Source organism: Psittacula echo, assembly GCF_963264785.1.
Source record: "Psittacula echo genome assembly, chromosome: 1".
NCBI lineage: Eukaryota > Metazoa > Chordata > Aves > Psittaciformes > Psittacidae > Psittacula > Psittacula echo.
Genome location: NC_137735.1, coordinates 11,700,711 through 11,723,825, shown reverse-complemented (window position 1 = coordinate 11,723,825; position 23,115 = coordinate 11,700,711). Strand labels below are relative to the sequence as shown.

The window sequence follows — 23,115 nt, the reverse complement described above, 5'->3', positions numbered from 1 at the left end:
TATTGTCTTCAGACCAGTATTTAATAACAAAATTATCACATTATGCCACTTGCAAGATTTCAGTGAACTTACAGGTATAACTGTGAGCAATGATAAAAAATACCTATTCTAAGTTAACCTTTGGAGCAAAGTGTTCTTTATGCTTATCATGATACAGAAGAAACGGTTCTACTGATATTCAAAATCCATAATTTGTATCAAGAGTTATTGGCACAAGCCAACAATCTACCATCCTGTCTACTGAAAATAGCACATAATAAATAGGCACTTTTATGCATTAATGAGCAGCAGGTTTTTGTGGTAAAGAATGTCTGCTCTCCACAGAGACAATACAGCATTTGTACAAACAGTGCTGCTTCCTTCATTAACATGAAACTATAAACAGTTTTACTATCACAATCTGAAAGCACTTAGTACTTAGAAGCCATAGCAAAACAAATTGACAAAGAGGTGTAATTATGATAGAGATATGAAACATGAAGCCAATTGGAGAGCTGGGTGGACCAGGCTGTAGCAGGGCCACCTTCCCTGGCTGGCGCGCCAGGGGATGCAGTACTCACTGGAGTAACCAGCAGTCTCCTGTGCCCTCGGGAAGTTTTCTCTGTCGGCAGCCAGAGACAGGGACCGCGTTTCCGAATCCGGGGAGTTAGTTCTGGTGTCCATATCCCCCTTCAGAATAAGCCAACTGGTCTTCAGCTGGAAAGAGGAAAAGCCTGTTTAACATCTGAATGAAGTTCTCCTACCTCACCTGTCTAGGAAATCGGTGAACTGTTTATGCCCAGTGCAACTTGTAGCATCCTTTATTAAATTGTAAAAGTTGACTGTATCATGACTTAGACATCACAGCTACCAGAAACATTTAACTTTCAGCTAGGCTGAGGGTAGTTTCTCTGTTAATTAAGCTGATCATTGCGTCCCACTTTAGAAGATTCAGCCATTTTCTTGTAACTAATCTGCTGCTAATATATTTCTTCTATGCTAAGATGCAGCCTAAGCAAGCTTAACTGAACCACCACCGTATATACTAAGTGAAAATCCATGAGTTTATTGCTCTTAACCTCAATATCCCTGCTTGTTTCTTTACTATAGAACGTATATTTTAAACCTTCTGGGTAAGCGATTAAGCTTTGCTTTACTTCCTTGGAAGGACCTAAAGTAGTAATGATTATTTCAGTTCTATGAAAGAATACCTTTATATATGAATATGTTTTAAAAAACACTTGCTTAAAGAAAGGTAAAAAACTACTTCCTTTTGTTCTTTCTCATCAATACCTTTTTACTGTCCTGATCCATGCTTCCATCCTCCCCTTCTGATCTTCTTGCTGCTGGAAGATTAATTTAATTTTAAAAATTAGAACATATTACATCTTTTTTTTTTTTTTTTTTTTTTTTTCTGTTTTGACTGTTCCAAATGTTCTTAAGAGTTAAAAATAATAACAATAAAAAGAAAGAAACATGAACAAAAATTTCCTGGGCAGACAAGTTGATGTGTAGAGCTATAATTTCACAGAACTATTTAAATTATCTTCAAATTATTATACTAATGCTCATCTTTCAGGTATGCACTGAATTTAGACAATCTATTCCTGCTGGATTTCAAACCTACCTTTTTAGGAAGAAACTATTTTGAAGGAATGATCGGTGAGAAAAAAACCTACATCGTAATTTAGGGACAGATTTATATGGTCACTGCACACAGTGCAGTCATTTCCCCATTCTTCTGCATTACCATAACCATGAAAGTACTTATGGTTACATAGATATTTTGTGGTCTGCACACCTGGGCCTCCTACAGAGGACAGGCAGTGATGGCAAATTGGAACAAATCTGGTATTACTTCTTTATGAAATCAGCAGGAGAGACTGTGTCAGGCTCTAGAATTCACAGTTCTTTGACCAACCTCTTTTCTGACTATAACGCCCTCTTAAAGAGTGTTTCAACAACAACAAAATATTGCTGATATTTTACTGTTGGTTTGTTGTCTTGTAACTTCCATCTTGCTGAGAAGAAATTCAGCTGAAAACCTAAAAGCTATTCATTAATAGTTCTCAACCATCAAATGTGTTTTTCATTGCCTTTTATGTCGCAGAGTATTCCAAACACTTAGTTACACCTCAGAAACTTGCAGAAAGGTTTTATGCTAAATTTCACATAGTTTCGGATAAATTCACAAAATCTGAGTCCTACTTGCCTTTGTATCACTTTATGTTGCTTTGGGGAGAGTTTTAATGGTACAAAAAAGGAGTAATGCAATGATCATTAATTTTAAGCCTATGAGAACTCATCATAACAAGGGATTGTCTGCAATGCCTGAATAAAAGGGCAACACAAGAGCTCCACGCAATGCAATGTAGGCAGAAAACATATTTATTAATAATAGAAATAGTATGATAATAAAAAAGCCTCAGATTAGATTCTCGGAGACAAAGGTGGGGAGATTAAATTGCACCATCAGAGGTGCTGCAACACAAGCAGCAAGTTGTTCTCAACTCTGCCCCCTCTGTTTCCACACTAGCATGCTAGAAGAGGATCTGCCCTTTATCTAAACAACATGGGCAAAAGGCCACCACCACAGGCATTTCAGTGCTGTTCTGTTTCATTTTCTGGTGCCATCACACAGATCCAGACCTTAACTGGTTTTGCTGAAGAGGTGATTCTTAAGAAAAATGACAAATTACAGTAAGGAAAAAAACCTGTGGGTTAAAGGAGAAAATCTGCAACTGTAGGTTTGTTCTTTTTTTTCCCCTCAATTTAATGTGGCAAAACAAAGCTGGGTCATAAAATAAAAGTTAAATTATGAACAAACACAGGGTTTTCACAGTTAGCTAACAGCATCCCCACAAGAGCATTTTCCCAAGATGGCAAACTGCTTCTCCAAGAAATAAAGAGAAAGAAGTATCCATATATGACAGGTGAAAAATAAAGTCCCTACATTGCAAGAAGTACTTAAACCTGGTTCACTGACGTTTTGGAAGGCTCCTGCACTCTTCACTTTCTGATCTCGGGTCTCAGCCTGATCGCTCACACATCCCATTTTTCCACCACCTTTTTTCATTCTGGAATTGGGTGTTTAATAGAAACACAGAAGGTGTAGCTACAGCAAACCTATTGGACACTGCTGCAACTGAAACCTCTAAAGCCAAATGTTCTGGAAGAGCTCCTTGCACTTTTTGCTGTAAAGAATATTTTTGTGCTTGTTTGTTCAAAGTTGCTCTCTTCAATGAAGGAATGTTCTCTGGCTCCTTTTCAGCATGTGTTAGTTCAGTGTCCCATTAGCTTGAGGAGCTGAATCATCAGCTGCTCACGTGTTCATGCTCTAGCCAGGAGCACTTCCAGAACAAAAGGTAAGTTTTATTTACTGGTTTTATTTTTAATTTCTTTTTTATTAGAAGGAAAGTTCACAGATTTTAGTTTGAGTTAGAGTAAATTACGGTTTGCTCTTCAGCAGAAAAACAAGTGTGTATTTTCAATGTAACCTTTCAGAACATCTATAATCTATAAATAAAGTTTAAAACATATATCCTTGTTAACCTACAGAAATTGCTGACTTGATAATTTAATTCTCAGCTCACTCCAGTGATTATGAGGAACAACTCCATCCAGCAGTGCAAAACTGACATAATCCAGACTTTGACTGCTTATCTAATGGATGGAAAATTGAAACAAGAATGCCTGGCCTGGAATAAAAAAATGCTGCCACTTAGAATCCTCTTTTGAAACCAGAAAGTCTATAAAATTAAATGATACAGCCGGGATACAGGACATTGGAGCCATATTGTCAGCTTGTGTAAATCAGTGAAGCTATGCTGATTTACACCAGATGATTGTAACTTTGCATTTTCTCATGATCTTTCCAAACACCACTACAACATGCAATTTTTTCCCTTGTCAGTAGCTTTTTTTTTGCTCAGCCTGAAGTTGCCTCAAGTGATTTGTGTATCTAAAGACAAGACAGAGTTAGAGAGCTTGGGCAGACTATAAGGTTGAAAGATTACATTAATTCAAGCACTAAACCAAACAGATCCTATCTTTTTGCCTGAGAGGTAACATTAGGTTGTCCAAGATTAGGACACCGGGAGCAGAAAATATCTATCAAAGACCAACACCTAAAGTGCACTGAAATGTTAGCAAGTCCTGCTTTGCTCAAAACCATACCCAGAAAAACCACAGAGGTTATCTAAATCTGGATGATCTGCATGTGCAGTTACTTCAGCATGAAGTACCAGTTACAGTGAACATGCACAGGCTGACTCACTCAGTTGGGAGACATTAGCTGACAATTTTCCTTCTTCTACTGCTGTATCAGAGCCAAACTAGAACTTCATCCAAACCAGAAATACCTGTTGTTTTCCGTGAAAGATAGCATAAAGATGATAACTACCTGAAAGCATAATTTTTAAAACTTCTGCACTTTTCAGGCACCCTTATTGCAGCAGAATCCCCACGTATTTTTTTCCAAAGAATAATGGTGGAATTCATTTTGGGAAAATGAATTCCCTATTACTAATCCTGTACCACAAAGCAAGATCATTGTCAAACATCACTGAGAACATAGTAGGCAGGCACTGACAGCAACACAGTGATGCTCATTAGTGAAATATTAATAGAAGAACACAGACTTTATATTTCTATTTTTTCATATTTTCTAGGGTCTTAAGTCAGATTCTCAGTGGCAGAAAACATCACATATTTCTTTGTGTTGTTTAGAAACTCGGACAGCAACCTTGTTGCTGGATCTACCAGAGGTTTTCCAATCACATCTTGCCGATATTATCAGCTACTTAATTTGTTCCTAACTTCCATGGTGTGACTACATTTGTTCCTGATGTTTTACAGCTTAAAGAACTTGCAGATGAAAAGTGGGTATTTCATATACACCGATTCTCAATGACCATTTATTCCCTCAGCAATGCAGAAGTCAGAATTATTTAAAAAACGTAGGTATCCCAAGGCATGGCCTGAAAACAGGAGAGCAACCTTCAACATTTACATGTTTTGTAGCATTCCATAAATGAGAAACATGCTTTGACACTAGTATAAGCTCTGAATTACCAAGACAAATCAAAATATCATTATCCCAGTTTTAGAGAACTTACTTAATCCTTGGACAGCATATTATACAAAATGCTATTTAATTTTCTCATTACTTTTCTTCCTTTTCTACTTGATATTATAGGGATATAATGAAATGCAAAGACTACACCAAACGAGTTTGGAAGTCAATATGCATTTCTTTACAAAGGCACGTAGATAAAGCTGAAACAGAGAAGAGCAGACTGTACCATGCTGCTTGTAGATAGGAGGTTTCCTATAGATGTTATCTTTTACGCCAGTGTCTAAGGAAGAGGAAAGAGAAAGGAAAGAATAAAAGAGTAAGAAAGCAATTCATACAATGCTGCTTGTCTCAAGAACACTAAGAAGTACAAACACTTCAACAAAGACTTCAGCATTCGTTCAGTGGTTTGTCATTCACTGGTTATTACAAGAGAATGAAGCTTTATCCATCATCTTTATATATTTAAAACATTGTCTATACCTATTTATGCAGCATAATCCCTCCTAATTTTCTTAAAGTGCTTCAAGGCACCCTGAATGGTGTCAATTTGCTGAAATGCAGGTGGTTATATCTGCAATACCAATATATATTTCATAGACAACAAAAAGAAACTGGCTATACTCGCCACTACTTAAAATAAAACTCATATACAGGTATAACAGACTAGTATTATAGCCATGCTTGAAAAAGGAATTTCTCCATTAATTACTAAAACTGTACACATTCAGACATAGATATTTATATTTGAAATGCTCAATATTCTTCTAGAAAATCCTACAGTTTGCCTATATTTTTAATTGTGTAGCTAACTCAGCCTTCCAGGAAATTTTTAAAGCCCCCAGAGCCACAGTCCAGGGTTCTCATATCACATTGTACAGACATCAGATTTAATTAGTATTACAGACCTGAGCAGATACAATTCCTAATTATGGTTTCTTTTCAGAAACGTTAGCCCCTTAAGCTAAAAATGAATAAGCTATTCCACTGAGCAGGTAGATGCTCTTAGCAGTCAAAGAGCTAAACAGTGTGGACATAAATTTAATGTGCTTTTTGACTGAAGGTGAACTTGAAAACAGTATAGCACATATGCAAAGACACAGCCACAGTGAGCCTCCTGGAGTTTTAAAGTCTTCCAGCTCTTTTCAGCCTATATTAATATAACTCTAATTCAGAAAGTAGATGGATAAGAAAAAAAACCAAACCAAAGCCAAAAACCCCTTCAAACTTCCCTCCTGCACACAAATTCAACAGACCTATGCAGCCACGGCACTATAAATAATTGTACCTTTGTAGGCTTAATAACACTTGTCATTGTGTGCCTCCTCTAACACTTACGTTTTTTAACATCCACAAGCACACAGCCCTCTAACTTCTTTATTTCTGAGATGAAGTTTAACAGGTAACAGATTCGCACTTATCAGAAATTTTCTTCTCTTGAAGTTCAAATTCACAGATTAATGAAAGAAAAAGCTTACATTCAGAAGAGAATAAACAGGTGCCAGCAATCGAAGATCAAAAGCTAAGCAGTGCGTGCCTACCTGGGATATGGAAATGCCTAGGAGCCTGCTGATAGACAGAAGGTGAAGATTTGCTGTCTGAGTACATGGATAAGCTTGGAGTGCTCCGACCACTTTCACTGCCTCCAAGGGGAAGAGCAAAGAAAGCAGATAAAAGAAAAAATGGAAAGCAAAGTAGAGTATTTCAAGCATAAAAGCTTGTTCAGAATGACTTGTTAATCCAACAGTTTTAAATATATGATTTTTGTGAAGCCCATTACTTTTCAGCACAGTGTACTGGCTTAGTCTCCAAGCACCTCATCAATAATGAATATCAGAAAGATAATATCAGATTAAGCTGCCCCACTTTGAAACTAAAACTTCTTTTTTAACAGCACTTCAACAAAGAAAAAAAAGGTCAAAACATCCACAGCCTTGCAATGTGTTTTGCATAGCCTTAACTGAATAATCTATCAATCACGGTTTATAAAAGATTAATGCTATGGCTCATGGCCTGCCCTGAAACCAGTAATGAAATCATTCAGTGGTGTTTATCTCAGGGCAGGACTAGACTAAAAAACAGATGTTCCAGTAAAGTCAAATATTCTTGCATATATCAGTGATAAAAACAGATGTTGAAATTTGGTTCTTAATTGCAAACTTTTTCCCACAGGTAACATGCCACAGCTCTATTTATGCAAACAAGGTTGGATTATCAAGTCATAGATCTATAATGCCATAGTCACTTCACCAAATTTTAAGATATACAAAGGATTGATGCATATTCATTTTTACACTTGTTTTGCCAAAGGCTTGTTAGGTGCCACTTATTTTTTCCTAGCTTATTTCCCCGAAGCACACTCTATGGCATTATAGCGCTGCTTGGCAAACAAAAAAGTAAAGCTCTACTTTTTTGGGACTTGTAAAATCCTATTAGTTTACAGCACTGTTAAGCAGCTGGAAGCCAAACATGACATTTATTCTAACATAAAATGGTTGTTAATTCACTGTTATTGTTTTAGTGTGGATGGAGCACAAATTTAATGGCTAGTAACGATGTAATTATAGCAAGGTTTTTTGGGGGTAAAGAACGTGCAGCAGCTCAGGGATACTAGATCTGTAACTGAGTTCTGACTTCAGGAAGGGAAGTTTTATAACCATAAAACTACTGGATTATCATAACTGTCTAGGCCATGTCCATGGAGGTGGTCTCTGCCTCTGTTGACAAACAGTGGGTTCATGGTCAGCAAAGCCAGCCTTGACATGCACCACTGAAGTCAGATGGGTAGTGCCACTGTGTCCAGCAGGAGCATAAACAGGCCATATGAGGTCAGAAGAGTGTGCTGTGTATCTCATGATGATACACTAACTAATACCTTCTAAATTGTGTGCCTGTTATTTTCACAGTTGGTGAAAAATTAAAACTCAAAAACTTTTCAGCTGTTACCATTGTGTAGCCAGTAACAGGGATTTCTCGCTGAAAAATGTAATCTGAGCAGCTGAGAACTGAAATCACAACTGCACTTGCTTGATAGCCTCTGGTCCTTCCAAACGGTAAAGGAAGAAGTATGGAATTACTAAAATCCTGACGCATCACAACCACCTTGCAGCCAAGTTGTCCTCAGACAAGGAAGCAGACAGTTATTCAGTTTCTTGATTACTGCTTTGCTCTTGGAAAGAAAGAAGTAGTGACAGGTTTTCAATGTGAATTTATTAATTCCTTCTTTCTTTGCTGCTTGCTGCCCAGATGCCTGGCCATTCCTACCAAATGAAAGACGCCCCAATGTCGCTCCCAGTTTGAATGCAAAGAGCAGTGGTAGACACTTATTTAAGCAAGATCCCTTATGACTCCAAACTTAAAAAACTTGTAATGTCATTCATTCAAATGTGATGCTACTATTGGAATCTTTAGATTTAAAAAGAAGAGGAAAGTTTTCAAGTGATTTTCACAGTGTATTAATTCCTCATTTACTTAAAAACTAGCATATTATTAAAAATGTATATTAATATACGACCTGCATGAGCAATCACTCACTGAGCACCCCAAGGTGCTGGTATCATACACACCTAGAGTCCTTCTTCAGTGATAGGATAGGTCAGCAAGGAATCAGGAGGAAGCACTGATTAAGAGCAATAAACTTCTAACAGTACACGATACAAGCACAAGTACCAGGAGACAGCAAATATGCCAATTTCTCGATGCAAGGACCTTATGTGTGGAGAGGTTTTCAAAGTCATCACATCTAACTTGCTCAAAAGGGAAGAATGAAGGATGAAATGGGAGAAAAGGTTCACTCATACAAGCTGACACTCATTTAAACTTTAATTCTGCCACTGATTTGGACAAACAGAGGAGTTGTATTTCACATTTTGCATACAAAAATAAGTATTTAATAACAAAGCAAAATGAAGACCCATGTAGAAAACTCATGTGATGGTACTACCGACAGTGATTTCATCTAGCCTATAATTAAAATCTCTCAAATGAGACTTTGCCAAGAATTTCTCTCTTTCAAGATTTGCCTGGTATACACTGAATAAGAACTTCAAAGAAGGTCTCAGAGAAATTACAACTATCCCCAAAGAGTGATTTTTCAAACATTTGGGTTTTGTCTTGTGCCACAAGAAGCTGCAGGCTGTGATCTGCTCTACTGGTGAGTGCAGAGCAAGAAACAGAATCATGAACTCTTCCCTGGATTTTGTTTAACTTGGAAAGAATCTTACTTTGAACTTAAGTGTCAACCACAAAAACTTCCTTGTGTCTTTTGGCTGCTGACAGGGTAGGCGGCTCTTAACCTTGTGTTTATGGAGCCAACTGACCAGAGCTCAGACTATGCTCCCTTTTCAAGGGATTGTCAGGAAAAGTATAACATTGTTTGTATCTCTTTCCTTGTCAGCTTTTATCTTATCTGGGAGGATGGGAAACTTGATAACAAGTTACATTAAAAACTGTCTAAGTTCAGGATTGAACAACAAACAGATACCACTGGCCTAATGAGGGAGATATCAGAGCCTGCTCCTGAAACTGGATCATTTAATATCTCTGCACATGGTGCATGAAGCAAGACAAAGTTTTTTGAAGTTTGATGACTAATTCTTTTCAAGCTTTCAAAGCCACATAAATGGGCTTTGGAAGCCACGTTCCTGCTCTAGAAAGGCAAGATACTTTCCACCACATTTTAAGTATTTTTCAGCAGGGCTCAGCACGGTTCACTGACTCCATCACCTCAAGAGTTACACCAAGCATAGGTACTAGGAATATCACACTCTATGACAGTGAACTGTGAAGCTTACTTGAAGTGGGGTTTTCACACGATTTATTCTGAAGACATTCCAAGCCAAAAGTCCTTAAAAGAGCATAACTAAACCACATGTCTGCATGATAAAGAACAGGTCACCCTAGTACGCTTCATGGGAGCTTGACTACAGTGTTCTGAAGAAAGAACAGGAAGTCAGTAATCATATTTTTTTCACTGGAAAAATGATGAACCATGTAATTCTCTGGAAGAATGTGACACAAACTCATTGAAATCAAAAGAAAGATTCTGCCTGGTTTAATTTCCCAAGGGAAATTAACATTTTCTGTCTCCTGGAAGCCTAAAGAAACATTTTTGATGCAACTATGGAGTGCCGGCTTTACAAAGATTACTTCCAGTATTATTAAGTGCTGTATTATTTTTGGATTTAATAATTTTATTTTTTTTTTTTAAATGAGCTTGATTTCACTTTCCTTAAAACTGAAAATAAAATAAAAAAAAAAAAAAAAACAGCCTGCAACTCAGAGAAAGGAATTAAGAAGAGGATGGGGACAAATCTGACTCCTTTTGGACTCAGTGTAAGACATTAACTCAGCGTAAGATAGGAGGTAATCTATACACTTCTGCAGGGCTCAGGTTAGCTATACAGGAAAGTGATAACCAGGCTCGCCCGCCTCACAGGAGCACTGTGAGGCACTATAAGCTACTGCTTGCAAAATATTTCAGCTCCTTGATAAAAAGTGTTGCAAAATTGCAAAACATCATTTTGATCACATTACTAATAACTGTTCAGGCACAAGGAGGTGCCACTAGAGGATTTCTTTCTCCAAACAGAAGCACTAAGTAATTGCTGCTACTCTGAGCAACATCAGGTAGCACTGAACAGAAACTCATTTTAACAGGAGTGCTACTAAGCAACTAGAAGCGGGCTTTTGAGTAAGAGCTTGCCATACAGCGAAATCATGCACTGGAGCACACAAAAGTGTTTTTCCTTACTCAGTACATCAGGTTGGATAACATCGTCCAAATTTAGAGAACAGATCAAAAAAAACATGCTCAAGAGTGCCTCAGAGAATACCAGGGTATGTGCCAGCCTCCCAGAAATGTGTGTGTGGGTGACTGCTTTGTGGTTGTGGGAAGGAGCTTTTCAGGTAGATTTTAAAATGGTAAGAAATAGCTCAATCTCATCAGCTTTTTCTTCTTAAATTTTCTCTTAGGGATCATATTTGGAAGACTCAAGCCTGATTCTGTTCCTGTTTATACCAGTGAAATTCAGCTGACTGTGGGCAGAGCTCTTTCTGAATGTGTTAGGGCCCAATGAATATGCATCCATTGTTTTTCCAAAGGCAATGAGTGCCTGCTATTCAGTTGAGTTTGCAAGTCTGGTTCCTGCAGAGGGTCACTTCCTTTTCTGTAATGGTTACAACAGCAAGAACAGTTTTGCTTTATTACATCAGTTCAAGAGAGTCAAGAAAAAGGCATTGAAAATGTTTGCCATTCATGTTTCTGCCCCATTGATACTGTTACTAGAGAGGACAGACTCCAGGAAAGACACGTGGGGTAGCTGAATGTCTCCTCTTTCTGACATTTAACTAACTAGCTAAAAAATATAGCCTTTGCCTCAAAGGTTCATGGCATTCCCCTGTACTGTCTCATGAGAACATGAGTTCATTCAAAGTTAATATGCACTGGAAAAAGAAAAAAAAAGGCAAGGAGAACACATTCAGTTACTATGGTTTAGGCACAGATTATTTCCTAATCAGTGCAGCTTTATTGATTTAACCAGCTTATCTGGCATATTTTTTGGTTAATGCTACAAATAATATGCAGGATATCTAAATGTAGGTTAGAAGATTAGATAACTGATCATCCAGTGTTGGGTCCAATGTATAAGCTGGTAATAATATTTATTTAGCACCACCAAAATATATTTTAGAACAAACCGATTTCCAAATTATTCTCTCCCTCATTTTCATTATGGAAGCTAATTCCTTCAGTCCACCCCTTGGAAATACACTTAATGCTCACTGAAAAAAAAAAAAAAGCAAAAATAAGCCCCATACCCACTCAGTTCTTCAAATTTCCACAATACATCAAGAAAGCACTTGCACAAAATTAAGACAAATTTTATCCAAGTGGAAGCCATGCTTGCACAGACATAAATGTGAAACACATCTGAATAAGTCTACAGTATCACAGCACGGTTTTGCATTCCTGGACCTTACCTTTGAAGAAAGGGATGTAATGATGTCTGAATGTAGATGTAAGGCTTGGGTGTTGGGGCAGGGAGATGCAGCTACTGGTACCAAGACTCTGAGTACCAGCTGGGGGCAACAGAGAGTAAGTGAAAATAGACTATTTAGTTCACTTACTGAAAGCCACAAATTACAATGCCATCCTTTTTTCCAGGAACATTTTCCTCCTGATGCTTAGAAAACATATAGCTTATATGTGAGACTTCATCCTTCTACAGTTATTGCTAAAAACAGCACAGTGGCCATACTATGCATTTGGCCAAGGGACACGGGCTTTCCACAGGCAGGAGGAGTATTATAGAAAACACTGATAATGTAATGCATCAGAAAATATTCCAGAAAAGGAACCATAAAAAGCATAGCTGCACTCAGGGGAAAATCTGCATACTCAAAAGCTGCAAGAGGGAATGATATATGCTCATAATGGATCTAATGAAATGAAATGGGGAGAGCCTTGTCTCTGCTGAGAACTGTGCTATGAGTGGGCCCAGTTCTCTCTGCTATCGGGTGCACACCGGTAGGATCTAGTTCACGACGCACCAGGGCACTCAAGTGCATTAATTTAAGCATTTGAAGAAACATCCTGAAGTTATTTGAGCTCTGAAAGCTAGACATGTGGTTAAGTACTTTGAAAAACATTCTTAAAAGTCGTCTTTGTAATAATATCCTGATAACATATTTTGGCATTTACGATATCTATCTTCTAAATGTTCAATGAAGCTGTAAACCATTAGAATTAATTTGGATTTTCTTTTGTCTTTCCTCCTTGCTTTAACAATGTGCAGCTAAGCTTAAGCATGACATAGCTGCCATACTTCCAGTGGAGACTGATCTGTCTGCTATTTAATAGATCTTTGATACTCAGTCTCATTTCCACTTTGTCAAAGACTTTATCTCTCTATATATATTGCTTATATATATATTATATATTCAATTCCTGTTTCTGTTATTCATAATATCTTCATTTCCACTGGAAAGATTAAGAGCTCCCAATTTACAAACTGATTTATAATTATATTATACTCCCAATGAAATTAAGAGACACCCCAAAAAAATAATATAAATGCTCTGTGTTATCCATCCCAATGACGGAGCGGAGAAAAATTAGAATGAATTTTGAGCAATACAGTTGATTATTTCCAAGGATAAAACTTTGTATGGTGCCCAGATATGAATGGGCTTTGGTAAGGGACTCCTATGCAAAGATCAAAAGGAGGTGATCCCTCCTCTCTGTGTGACAAGTGCACTAACACAGCTGCTACTACAGCCCAAAGCTGCAATAAACATTGCTGTAAGCTTCTCAACTAAAGCAACTTGTCCTTCAAAATCCAGCCAATAGAATCACTAGTCATTCTCCAGCTCTTGCATTGTGGAGAGGAGACACAGATCATAACCCTGCAGTACAAGAAGGGCTCATGAATTTACTCAATCACACTACTTGCTTTGTGTGCATTCGCAACTGTCACACCACACCTTGAAAGAGATTGGGATTGAATGTGTCACTTCAGGCAGGATGGGACCAGGATTAAGTTCTTTAAACTGTTCTATCTTCTGTTTACAAATACATAGAAACAATCTTTCTAGACACCTGTTTTCATTTTCTTAGATGCTTGTTCCTGAAACACTTGTTTCCTTTCTCCCCAGGGGAGTCTCTGTTTACAGTAAATAAATCACTGTAAACCCACTATTCCACCTTAAACCCCTGTCATTCAGAGCCTACCTTACTTACAAAATAAGATACAGGAGTAAAAAAATCTAGAGAATAAATAAGAGTGCTTTCCATTACCTGGTCTGCTGTAATGCTGAGGAGAATGGGAGGTTGGAGTGTAGCGACCATAGCCCAGTGAGCCAGCAGAGCTAGGACTTGACGTCCTGTACTGCTTGAAAGATCTGTCATCTTGGTCACCCTGAGAGGAAAAGACGAAATGTATGTCATCAGGAAAGAGAAATAACTTCTGAAACAGACAGAATATATGATTTTGCACATTTCATGTGCACATTTGCATATAGATGGAAGTCGATGTTATTGTAATGCTCCATGCAATCCCAATGAAATGAGGTGGCTTTCAGCTGTAAGCTCCTCCGCTGCAGTGTGACTGAAAGAGTTCCACGAAGTGTCAGAGAATGGTCATGTTCCCAGGAAAGTCAGTACATACATGAATTAAACACGACAATACAATTTGAAAAGAACAGAATACTGTAGAAGTGTAGTTTCAGGACAGTATAATTCCCTGAACATACACAGGTGGGTGGAAGATGAGATCAGGTTAGTATGGTAGTACTATAGTCACTTTTGTACCCATATGAATGGATGCACAGTGGTTACACGCAACATGAAAATCAGCATTTGTTGGCTTGATTACGTCACAGAAATTACTATGTCTGCTGTATAAATTGCTCAGTCTAGTATATTACAACATAGTCATTACTAGCTAGATAACTGATAGAAACACTCATATATAGCATTAGTATTAATAATGCAGCATTGTGCAAAGCAAGTCACACAAGCCATTTCCCACTAAAACCTTAGCTTCAACCACTTAAAACCTTATGGACAGTCATACTCCAAAAAAATGCTTCCCTTCTATTCCAGTAGGAGTGAGTGAAGACATGCAGGTGCTAGTCACTTGTGAATACTGGGACATCTTTAGGCATCCGTATGACTCTCAGTGGATCATTCACCATTTAAACATACAGGACATCTTACTTAGCCTCATCATTACTATCCAAATGACTATCAAGACAACTTAATTATATCCATCAATTCATCTTTAGATAAACTTAGCTTCTCTAGGATTATCCTTGACTCTATAGAGATGTATACACTGTTTTCCCGTCATCAGTTTTTCTTCTCTTGTTCACGTGTGCTCCGTCCCTTCCACCTCACCCAAGACTCATTGACTGCATTTTCAAAAATGGAAAAATCAGTTTTATATAGTGGTGAGAAGCATTATTGCTTTAATATCAATTTCAGAAGGAATTATACAACACCCACACCCCCCAAAAATGGAGAACTGATGCTTTCCCAAGCTTACAATGTTCTGTAGACATTCTGCCACCAACTCCTCTATGCCCAGTTTGAGATGCTTCCCTCCCAATGTAGCTGCATTATTTAATACTCACTCAAACCCTTGCAAAGAGAGTTAACAAGCAGTATAGCAACGTCTCTACAAAGTCTTGTAATGTTATTTAAATGACTGTTAACTAATTTTCTATGCTGTGCCCAATTGTATGATACAGTGGATTTTTCCTCTAATAAAAATCCCTGCAACAAAACTGATGACAAGTTTGCAGATGATGATGCCTGGGCACCTGATCATAGACTCTTTAGAGAAAGAAAGCAAGTATGGCAAAGCTGGATAACATGGGAGCATTCACGTAACACAAATCATGACTTCCATACCAGTGTCACTTTTGGAATTTAATTGGTAGCTGATTTAAAGGAAATTATTACAATCTTCCAAATCACAAAGATTTGATACTGTTTCAGACCTTACCTTTTGTGTGTTTTGTGTCTCTGGAAGGAGCAATCAAGTGAAATCCAACATTAAATAAAGCACATTTTTATTTTTAAACTATCAACTAAATTACATCCCTCTTGGATAACTTCCCTGCTTAATCAGTGCTTATAGTGATTTTGTTTGTGGCTTAAAATCCTTAATAGATATTTGCAATTCTCCACTATTATAAAAAATATGCGATACATAAAACTGAGATAATGGAGAAATTAGCCAGGCCTGTGATGTATAATTGAGTTACTATCTGGGAAACTATGTGAAATGCTATCACTGCTTCCAAGGTGATGTTTTATGAAACAATGACTGGCTTTGATCGCACATCAAAACACACCTAGAAGTTCAGGTATGTGCAAGTGATGTAACAGTATGTGTTAAACAGTTAAACAAGTAGTTTAACTGTTTGTGATAAAAAATAAAAAGACAAAGAGAAAGCTATGCTGAGCACTAATTCAAGTCAACCCATGCTAGCAGCTTATATTGTAAACATAAATCATATTTCCCAATGTAATTTATTTAGTAGAGCTTGAAGAAGTAACCACCATACAACCTTTATTTTGGAAAGCAGAAACATGGATGACAGTGGAGGTAGATGTACACAGATGACAATCCAGAAGCAAAACACATATTCAACACAAGTAACACAGAAGAAAACAAAACCCCATGCACTGTAGAATCAGGAGGCAAACCCCACATTTCAGACGCTGCTGGTTATCAATATGACCAGGTTTATGCATCACAAAATGGGTTAGAAGAGGGGTACAAACGCTTTGGGGATTACCTCCGTAGGTGTTGGAGAGAGCAACTGAGGTGACTGCAAACAGCAACACACAACAAATTAGTGATACAAATTCATGCATGATGTTACTTGTGATAAGAACTACTCTTAAAATATCAATATCCATGTGTAACACATGATACAGTTGGAAAAGCACCTGTCATTTAAGTTAGGGCAATTTTTGTTTTTAAGTAAGTAAGTAAGGAAGGAATAAAATACAAATAATTTCATAGGAAGATTTTGCTGATTTCTTTACTGCAAAATCCTGGGGTCTGGTGAGGCCAGTCCTGTTGCCATTGCTGTTCAGTCATTTTCCTTTCAAAATTAAATACTATGTTTGGTTAGTTGAGCAAAGCAAATCTACTGAAATTGTAGCGGCTGTAGGTAGTAGCCAGGATGTTGAAATTTGGAACACAGGGTTTATTCCTGCCCTGGTAATATCATGGATATAAATATTTGGAGCAACATGAAAATGTGCAAGTTGGACTGCAATCACAGCCCAAAACCACCTCGGAGTGGGTGCAATGCCTGAGTCCTCACAGGAGGTGGGTGGGAGGTTGTTTAGTCTACACACCTCTCCCAAGCTGAGATGTAAAAGGGCAGTTGAGGAGGGCAACAAACTATCAGCGCCCATGAGTTTTGATATAGAAAGGAAGCGTTTAGACTTCATAGGTTCCACAGGGCTAGGCAGCAGCTTTTGGTTTTGTGAATTCAGAAACCTAAATCCCATTTAAGTCCTTTACCAGATACAATCTTAATTCTTTTAGGATGCATTATAACGGAGCTATTGTGGTTCAGCATTGTACAGAGAGGGTTTGGAAGACTGCAAAACCCAACATACGTGCAGCATTTTACGTGAGAGTAGTACTGAGACTTCAGTGGTACTGATTAAGAGGTTCTTATAAATAGCATGGCTATTATTTATAGCATTTATTTCACTTAAACCTATAGGGAACAAATGAGATTTCCATTCTAGATGAAGTATATCTTTCTAATATAACTAGCATATCTAAGAGGTTAGATTTGTAAAAACGCATCTAAAAGTATAGAAAAAAATCAGAACTTCAAGTGAAAGCTAGTTACGGTTAGGGAAAAAAAGCTAACTTGCATGACAGGAGTTATATACAGATATGCTTCACAAAAAAACCAGAATTAGTATTAGATTATGTTAAATTAAATTTCACTAGCACAAACTGCATCATATTAGCACTGTATATGAATAGGTTGAAATGCATGCATGACATGAGGATGAACTTTAGTAAGTGACAGTTGAAAGAAATCGGTACTTGGAAAGTGATACCATTGCTGTGTTATGAAAATAACGTGGTACACTTTATAAAAAGGAAAAAATCACAAAAGACATTTGGCTTCACTTCTGATTTTTGCATTATAATTAGGAATGGCTCTTGTTTCCTACCGCATGCATGAACTCTTCTCCGAGAAAAACATACTTTAATTACATGTCATGTGCTTAAAAAATGATCACATAAAGTTCCACAGACTAAAAAGTGAAATGAACGTTGCACTTGTTTTCATGAAAGGCCTTATGAATGAATGGATGACATGATTCAATTAACTGGAGTTATACAAGTTGGTGGGGTTGTTTTTGTCTTGAAATTATGCACATGATAATGATGCACATAAAATCTCAAATTCATAGTAAAAAAATACCCATGCTTCAGTACCTCCCCGTAACTATGCCTGTCATCTGAAGAGTAACTGATATATGGAGAATAGGAGATCATATCTGGGCGGTCAATGTTATAGATGGCTTTATTTTTAGGAAGAGCAGCCAAATCCCTGTAGTCAAGAATTTCATCTCCAAGCTTTGCCTAAGAAAAGGAGGAAAGAAAGCAGTAAGAATAAGAAAGAATATGATCAGGATACAATGAGAAAAGACCAGATAAGCATAGGTAGAAAAGTAATCATAGGATTAAACCACTTTTTCTGTTTGTGCACATTTAAATATTTACTACAGAATGCTAAATATTACTGTTTTCTTTTTCTAAACTGGCGCTTTCTACTTTTCTTTGCCATTCACATTTGGTTAATAGGAGTAGCATGGCATTATTCCAGCTGTCTTGGTTATATCTCACTTATCGTTAGCTGGAAAAAGACATACGGGGGACAGATATTGTATCTTTCAGGCAAAATAGCCTTCATTTTCAAGTGGTTTTGGTGTGCAGGATTCCCCTACCATAAGCAGCACTGAATAATCAAATACATATTTCCAATGTATACTCTCCAGATGCTGAAAAACGTTAGTCAGGTCTTTAATTTTTCCCATTCAGCTGTGTCCCACAGCTTCAGCTCCTTTCCTGACTATGTCTAAGTAGCCCTTAATTATGGGTCACAAACCAGCAGATGATGGATTTGTACCATGCTGGATTAGAAGGAAGATCATGGATGCCACTTAAGTAAAGTTCAAATCCTTTCATGAGACTCACACAGCCAACAGAGGGAAAGGGCTGTGTCACTCCCCATTCTCCTCTTACTGCACTTATTCCAAAAGTATAATTATCAAAATGCCACTTTTGCGCAGTTTATCCTTAGGATAATGGTAACTTGCACCAAAAGCATGTCCAGCATATTGTCTTGTAGATACAATGACAAGTTGGCCATATGAGGAGTAGAGAAATGGGCAATGTAATTGTCTCATTCCTAGCTCAGGCTTTGCAGAAGATAAGAATGATAAGCTCTTTGTTGGCAACAAGATAATGAGTGAATCTTGCTGTTCTCTGAATATCTCTCTATAATCAGCTATAAAACTGTAATAATGTTTTCCACATGCAAAAATATGGAAGTATCCAGGATTTATGTGTGCAGTGATAATATTTTTTTCTTAGTATGAGCTAAAAAAAGTTCAATAGATTTTCCAGGGAAGTTTTCTATTAGGTTAATCATACAGGAAAAAATTAGTGTGGCAACTTTCAGTTTTCCATTTTTCTAAAACAATGTATGAATTTGTGCAAATGTAAACAACATGGAAAAGAGGAAGATTCCTCTTCACTAAGAAAGTGGAACAAAGCTGCCATAACTATCATATATTCTTATCCTCAAAACTAATGAAAAAATGTCTTTTAATCAAATATGTGATTCTTCAGCTGTCTATAGATCTCACCTTCCATGCAGCTAGTTTAACAAGCTAAAGAGCAATGAAATAGCCCCTTGATAGAAATAAATCCCTCCCTACTGAGAGCCAGTGGCAGGCTCTGATGTAGAGACAGGTCATGCAAAGGAGGAGTCTCTCAGGGCTGTTCCAGGAAGACTTTGGGCAGCATTGTACCTACAAGGAAGACCAAGGAGGCTGTGATAATTTCCTGTCTAAGGTATCCAGGGCTGCGAATACCATTCTATTGAACCCAAAGAAGTTCAGAATTGGGAATATTTAAATGTGAATTACGGTAATTTTAGCCCCTATTTCTCCATGTAGATGTGCAACTTGAGATCCTCCCACTAGACTTCAGAGCTGACAAGAGTAAAACTTACCTAGTTATGTAACTCTCAGTTTAATACCAAAAAATTTGGATTCAAGAACCATCTTAGAGATGCAGTTTCTTTCTCAACACTCTAGTCTACAAACATCCAGCTTACATTGGTTTTTGTTTTATTTATTTTACCTACTTTCAAATAAGCTAGGGAAGGCTCAAATTAGAGATAAGAGGATTCCAACCATGTCTTCAGTAATCTGGTATTTTTGATTCTGTTGAACCATGCTCTGATTTTTTAATATCTATTTCATTTGGAACATGTAATTTTTCAGGTGTATAAATTGCAAACATAATCTGTATAAAAATATGTGATTTCTATTCCCAGTATGACAACGTACAACACAGCTACATAATCTGACCTAAACCTGCTATTTGTTTTTATTGGGTTGGAGCACCTAATTCTATCTTCATAAAATATAGGTATATATAAAGAAAGACTTTTATTCAAGCTTTATTTAATGCCAGAATTTAGAAATCAACTGATTTTTAAGTGGTATTTAGGGACTCTGAGAGGACATCAGCACTAGGGTAAATTTTAGTCTGGATATAATGAAGTCATCACTAAGGATCACGAAAAGATGTCTATCAGCTTGAAAGGGCATTGACCTGTACCTTTCTCAGCGCAAGAAAACACCAAAGTCTGGTATCAACAGATGAAGAAAAAGTGGAATGGCTTTAGTAAACCATTTGTGAACCACATTCAGGTTTAGTCAAAACATGCTTTCTTCATCTTTCTCTGGCTAACTACTCAACCATGACCCAGAAACATGTCTCCCATAAGATGGCATGTTGTTCAGAACAATGGCATGGCTGACTTGATGTCTTTGAAAATATGAGCACCACTAATTCACGGCTCCTAAGACTATTAGTCTTAGTTCCTAAAGACTATTTTCTCTAAATTCTCTTCTGCCCAACATGGTACTTCACTGAGCTCACCAGCTCTGAAGGCACAATTTCACTATTGGTTTTAAGGGTCTGAATCCATGATACCGCTGAAAGCAGCTGCTCTGTGTGTGCCCTGCCACTCTGCTCTGCCTTCTGTTTTACATTAGCATCACAGGACATGTAGATGGCTGGGTCTTTTCTTGCCTCTTTGGTTGGCTGGAGGTTTTTCCTCCTTTATTTTTTCAGCTGAATCTGGTCTCAAATCTGACTGATCCTACCTCTGTGTACCCACCAGTACTAGCATCAAAGAGCAGACAGGAAGACATGGCCAGGGAGGGACAGGGCTACATGTATGTGACCTTCCTTTCAGTGGTAGCATGAATTTAGGTTTGGTAAAAACAATCATGAAAGCACCCAAGTTAAATCTTGATCATTTCTGTAAGTCATTACACTCCTGTAATAGAAAACAAATGCAAAAGATAGCCAAAGAATCATTTTGATAATATAGAAGTCAAGTAACATGTTTTTGATTCTTTTTACTTTCCTGTTCGTGAAAGCCAAAATAAGATTTAATCCATCTCACAGCTTTGACAATTAAGCAGTCAGAGATGAGAGAGATATAGCAAGAACTTGCATGCCTCTGGGGAACCTTTTTTCCTAATTGACTCATATTTGCCAGACAACTTTATTTTTTTGCAGTCTCAGCTGTCTCTAAAGTATATTAAAGCAACAAACGTTAGAGTTGTGTGCTGATTTAATGATATCCTTTAAAAAAAAAATTCCCCCACTCTGTTCCCTCCCCCCTAAAAAAAATACCCAAAAAAAGAGATTGGAGGTTTGTCCTTGACTTTTAGCTGCTGGTGAAGCATATTTAAAGCTGTAATCACAAACATCAAGAAGAACAGTACCATCCAATAGTTAGATAAATGTCACTTATAAATCTTAGAAGAATGTTCATGCTTATGAAAACAATGAAGTGGTGCATGGCTGGAGAGATAGAGACCACCTGGTCAAAGAAAGTGCTTAGATGACAATGTAAGCACAATGATTTATCTTCAAAGTATTTGAGAGCATGGAGATCTACCAGAAGGAGAACTCAAAACCAGCAATGAGCATTTACATAAGGGGCAGTTCCTCCACTTCTCGTTCAGTCTTCCTCTCATAAAGTTTAGATTGTATCCAAATAATTTTTGCTTTAAGGAAAAAGACACATTCAGCTGCAAGGCACTTTTTCCTTGTCTTAGTGTAGTAGATAAAAGCCCTTAATCTTTGTAAGAATAAGCTCTCTGGCAGGCAACTGTATCTCCAGCAATTTCCTCTGCATATGGTATCCAGTGAGAATAACCTGCCTACCTGAGGGATACTTGGACAGGATAAAGAATAGCTCTGGCAATACTAAAGCTCTCCAGGAGATCTTTGTACCGATTGTGCCACACTTGTGGATATTTTTTACCTGTTGGTAGTAGCCTTGGGGATTTGGCCATGACCATTAGCTACAGCAATTATGACAATCAAGGTACACCTGGTAGTGAAAAAATACCCTGCATAAGCTTTTATCATACTTGTTATTTTAAATTCTCTCTGTGAGCTTTCCAGAGCTAGGACTTCTTAAACCATAAACACATCAAAGGCCCTCTGAGGTTAGAGACTGGCATTTGTCAAGGCCCCAGTCCTGCAATCACACATGAGTGCTTTCATAAGCTTGATTTAGACAAGTTGTGCTCAAATCTAAGTTTGTAATCTACCTGTGGCCTGTACTGTTTACTTAAACTTTTCTCTTTAGAAAGCACTGTGGTATTTTGCATGCTTTGGTGTAAGCCAGCTCCAGTTGGAATATAAATGCTATAAATACACTACAAAAACCTAAAGGAAACCGCCAGAAGTCTGTTATGGCAAATGCAGTATTCAAGTATTTTAAACGTGAGAAAGTAAATTCTATTTTAGAGGAGTCACCAGCTGCAGTGGTTTGGAGACACCAACTTTCTACACAATGTGTTAAACGTAGGAGGAAGCACAGGGTTTTCCACATCCCACAGACTGAATTTCACTGTGAAATACTCACATAGATCACACGGCTTGGGGAACCTGACGTACTTGAAGCAGGTACAGAAATAATACTCTCAGAGGAAGTCCTCGTTTCCTATGGCAGGGGAAGAGAAGCGAACCAGAAGAGAAATAGAGGAAAGGCAGAGTAAATGTAACTGTTACTTCAAAAGGAGTATGCAAAACATTTCATGTAATCTTTACCACCTAAGAATGGCTTATTTCTGCAAGCTCAAAACACACAGGCATACCAAGGAGTTAAAAATAGAACATTTTTAGTCAATCAACTTCTTTTAAATGCAAAAATTACTTAACATATCACTTTCTTTTCTCCTCCCT

The 23,115-nt window shown here is 37.5% G+C and overlaps 1 protein-coding gene across 1 annotated transcript in view; it reads right to left on the bottom strand.

Annotated features, from left to right (window-relative positions):
- Positions 1-23,115, bottom strand: part of ABLIM2 (actin binding LIM protein family member 2) — a gene marked incomplete at its 5' end in the record, with an annotated part of 109,508 nt that overhangs the window by 24,305 nt on the left and 62,088 nt on the right. Inside the window, 9 exons of the mRNA XM_080638896.1 lie at positions 561-696; positions 1,273-1,325; positions 5,283-5,336; positions 6,595-6,696; positions 12,035-12,133; positions 13,851-13,971; positions 16,361-16,393; positions 18,043-18,189; positions 22,796-22,873. Of these exons, the coding sequence (XP_080495022.1) occupies positions 561-696; positions 1,273-1,325; positions 5,283-5,336; positions 6,595-6,696; positions 12,035-12,133; positions 13,851-13,971; positions 16,361-16,393; positions 18,043-18,189; positions 22,796-22,873 (823 nt within the window). The remainder of the gene's footprint in view (positions 1-560; positions 697-1,272; positions 1,326-5,282; positions 5,337-6,594; positions 6,697-12,034; positions 12,134-13,850; positions 13,972-16,360; positions 16,394-18,042; positions 18,190-22,795; positions 22,874-23,115) is intronic.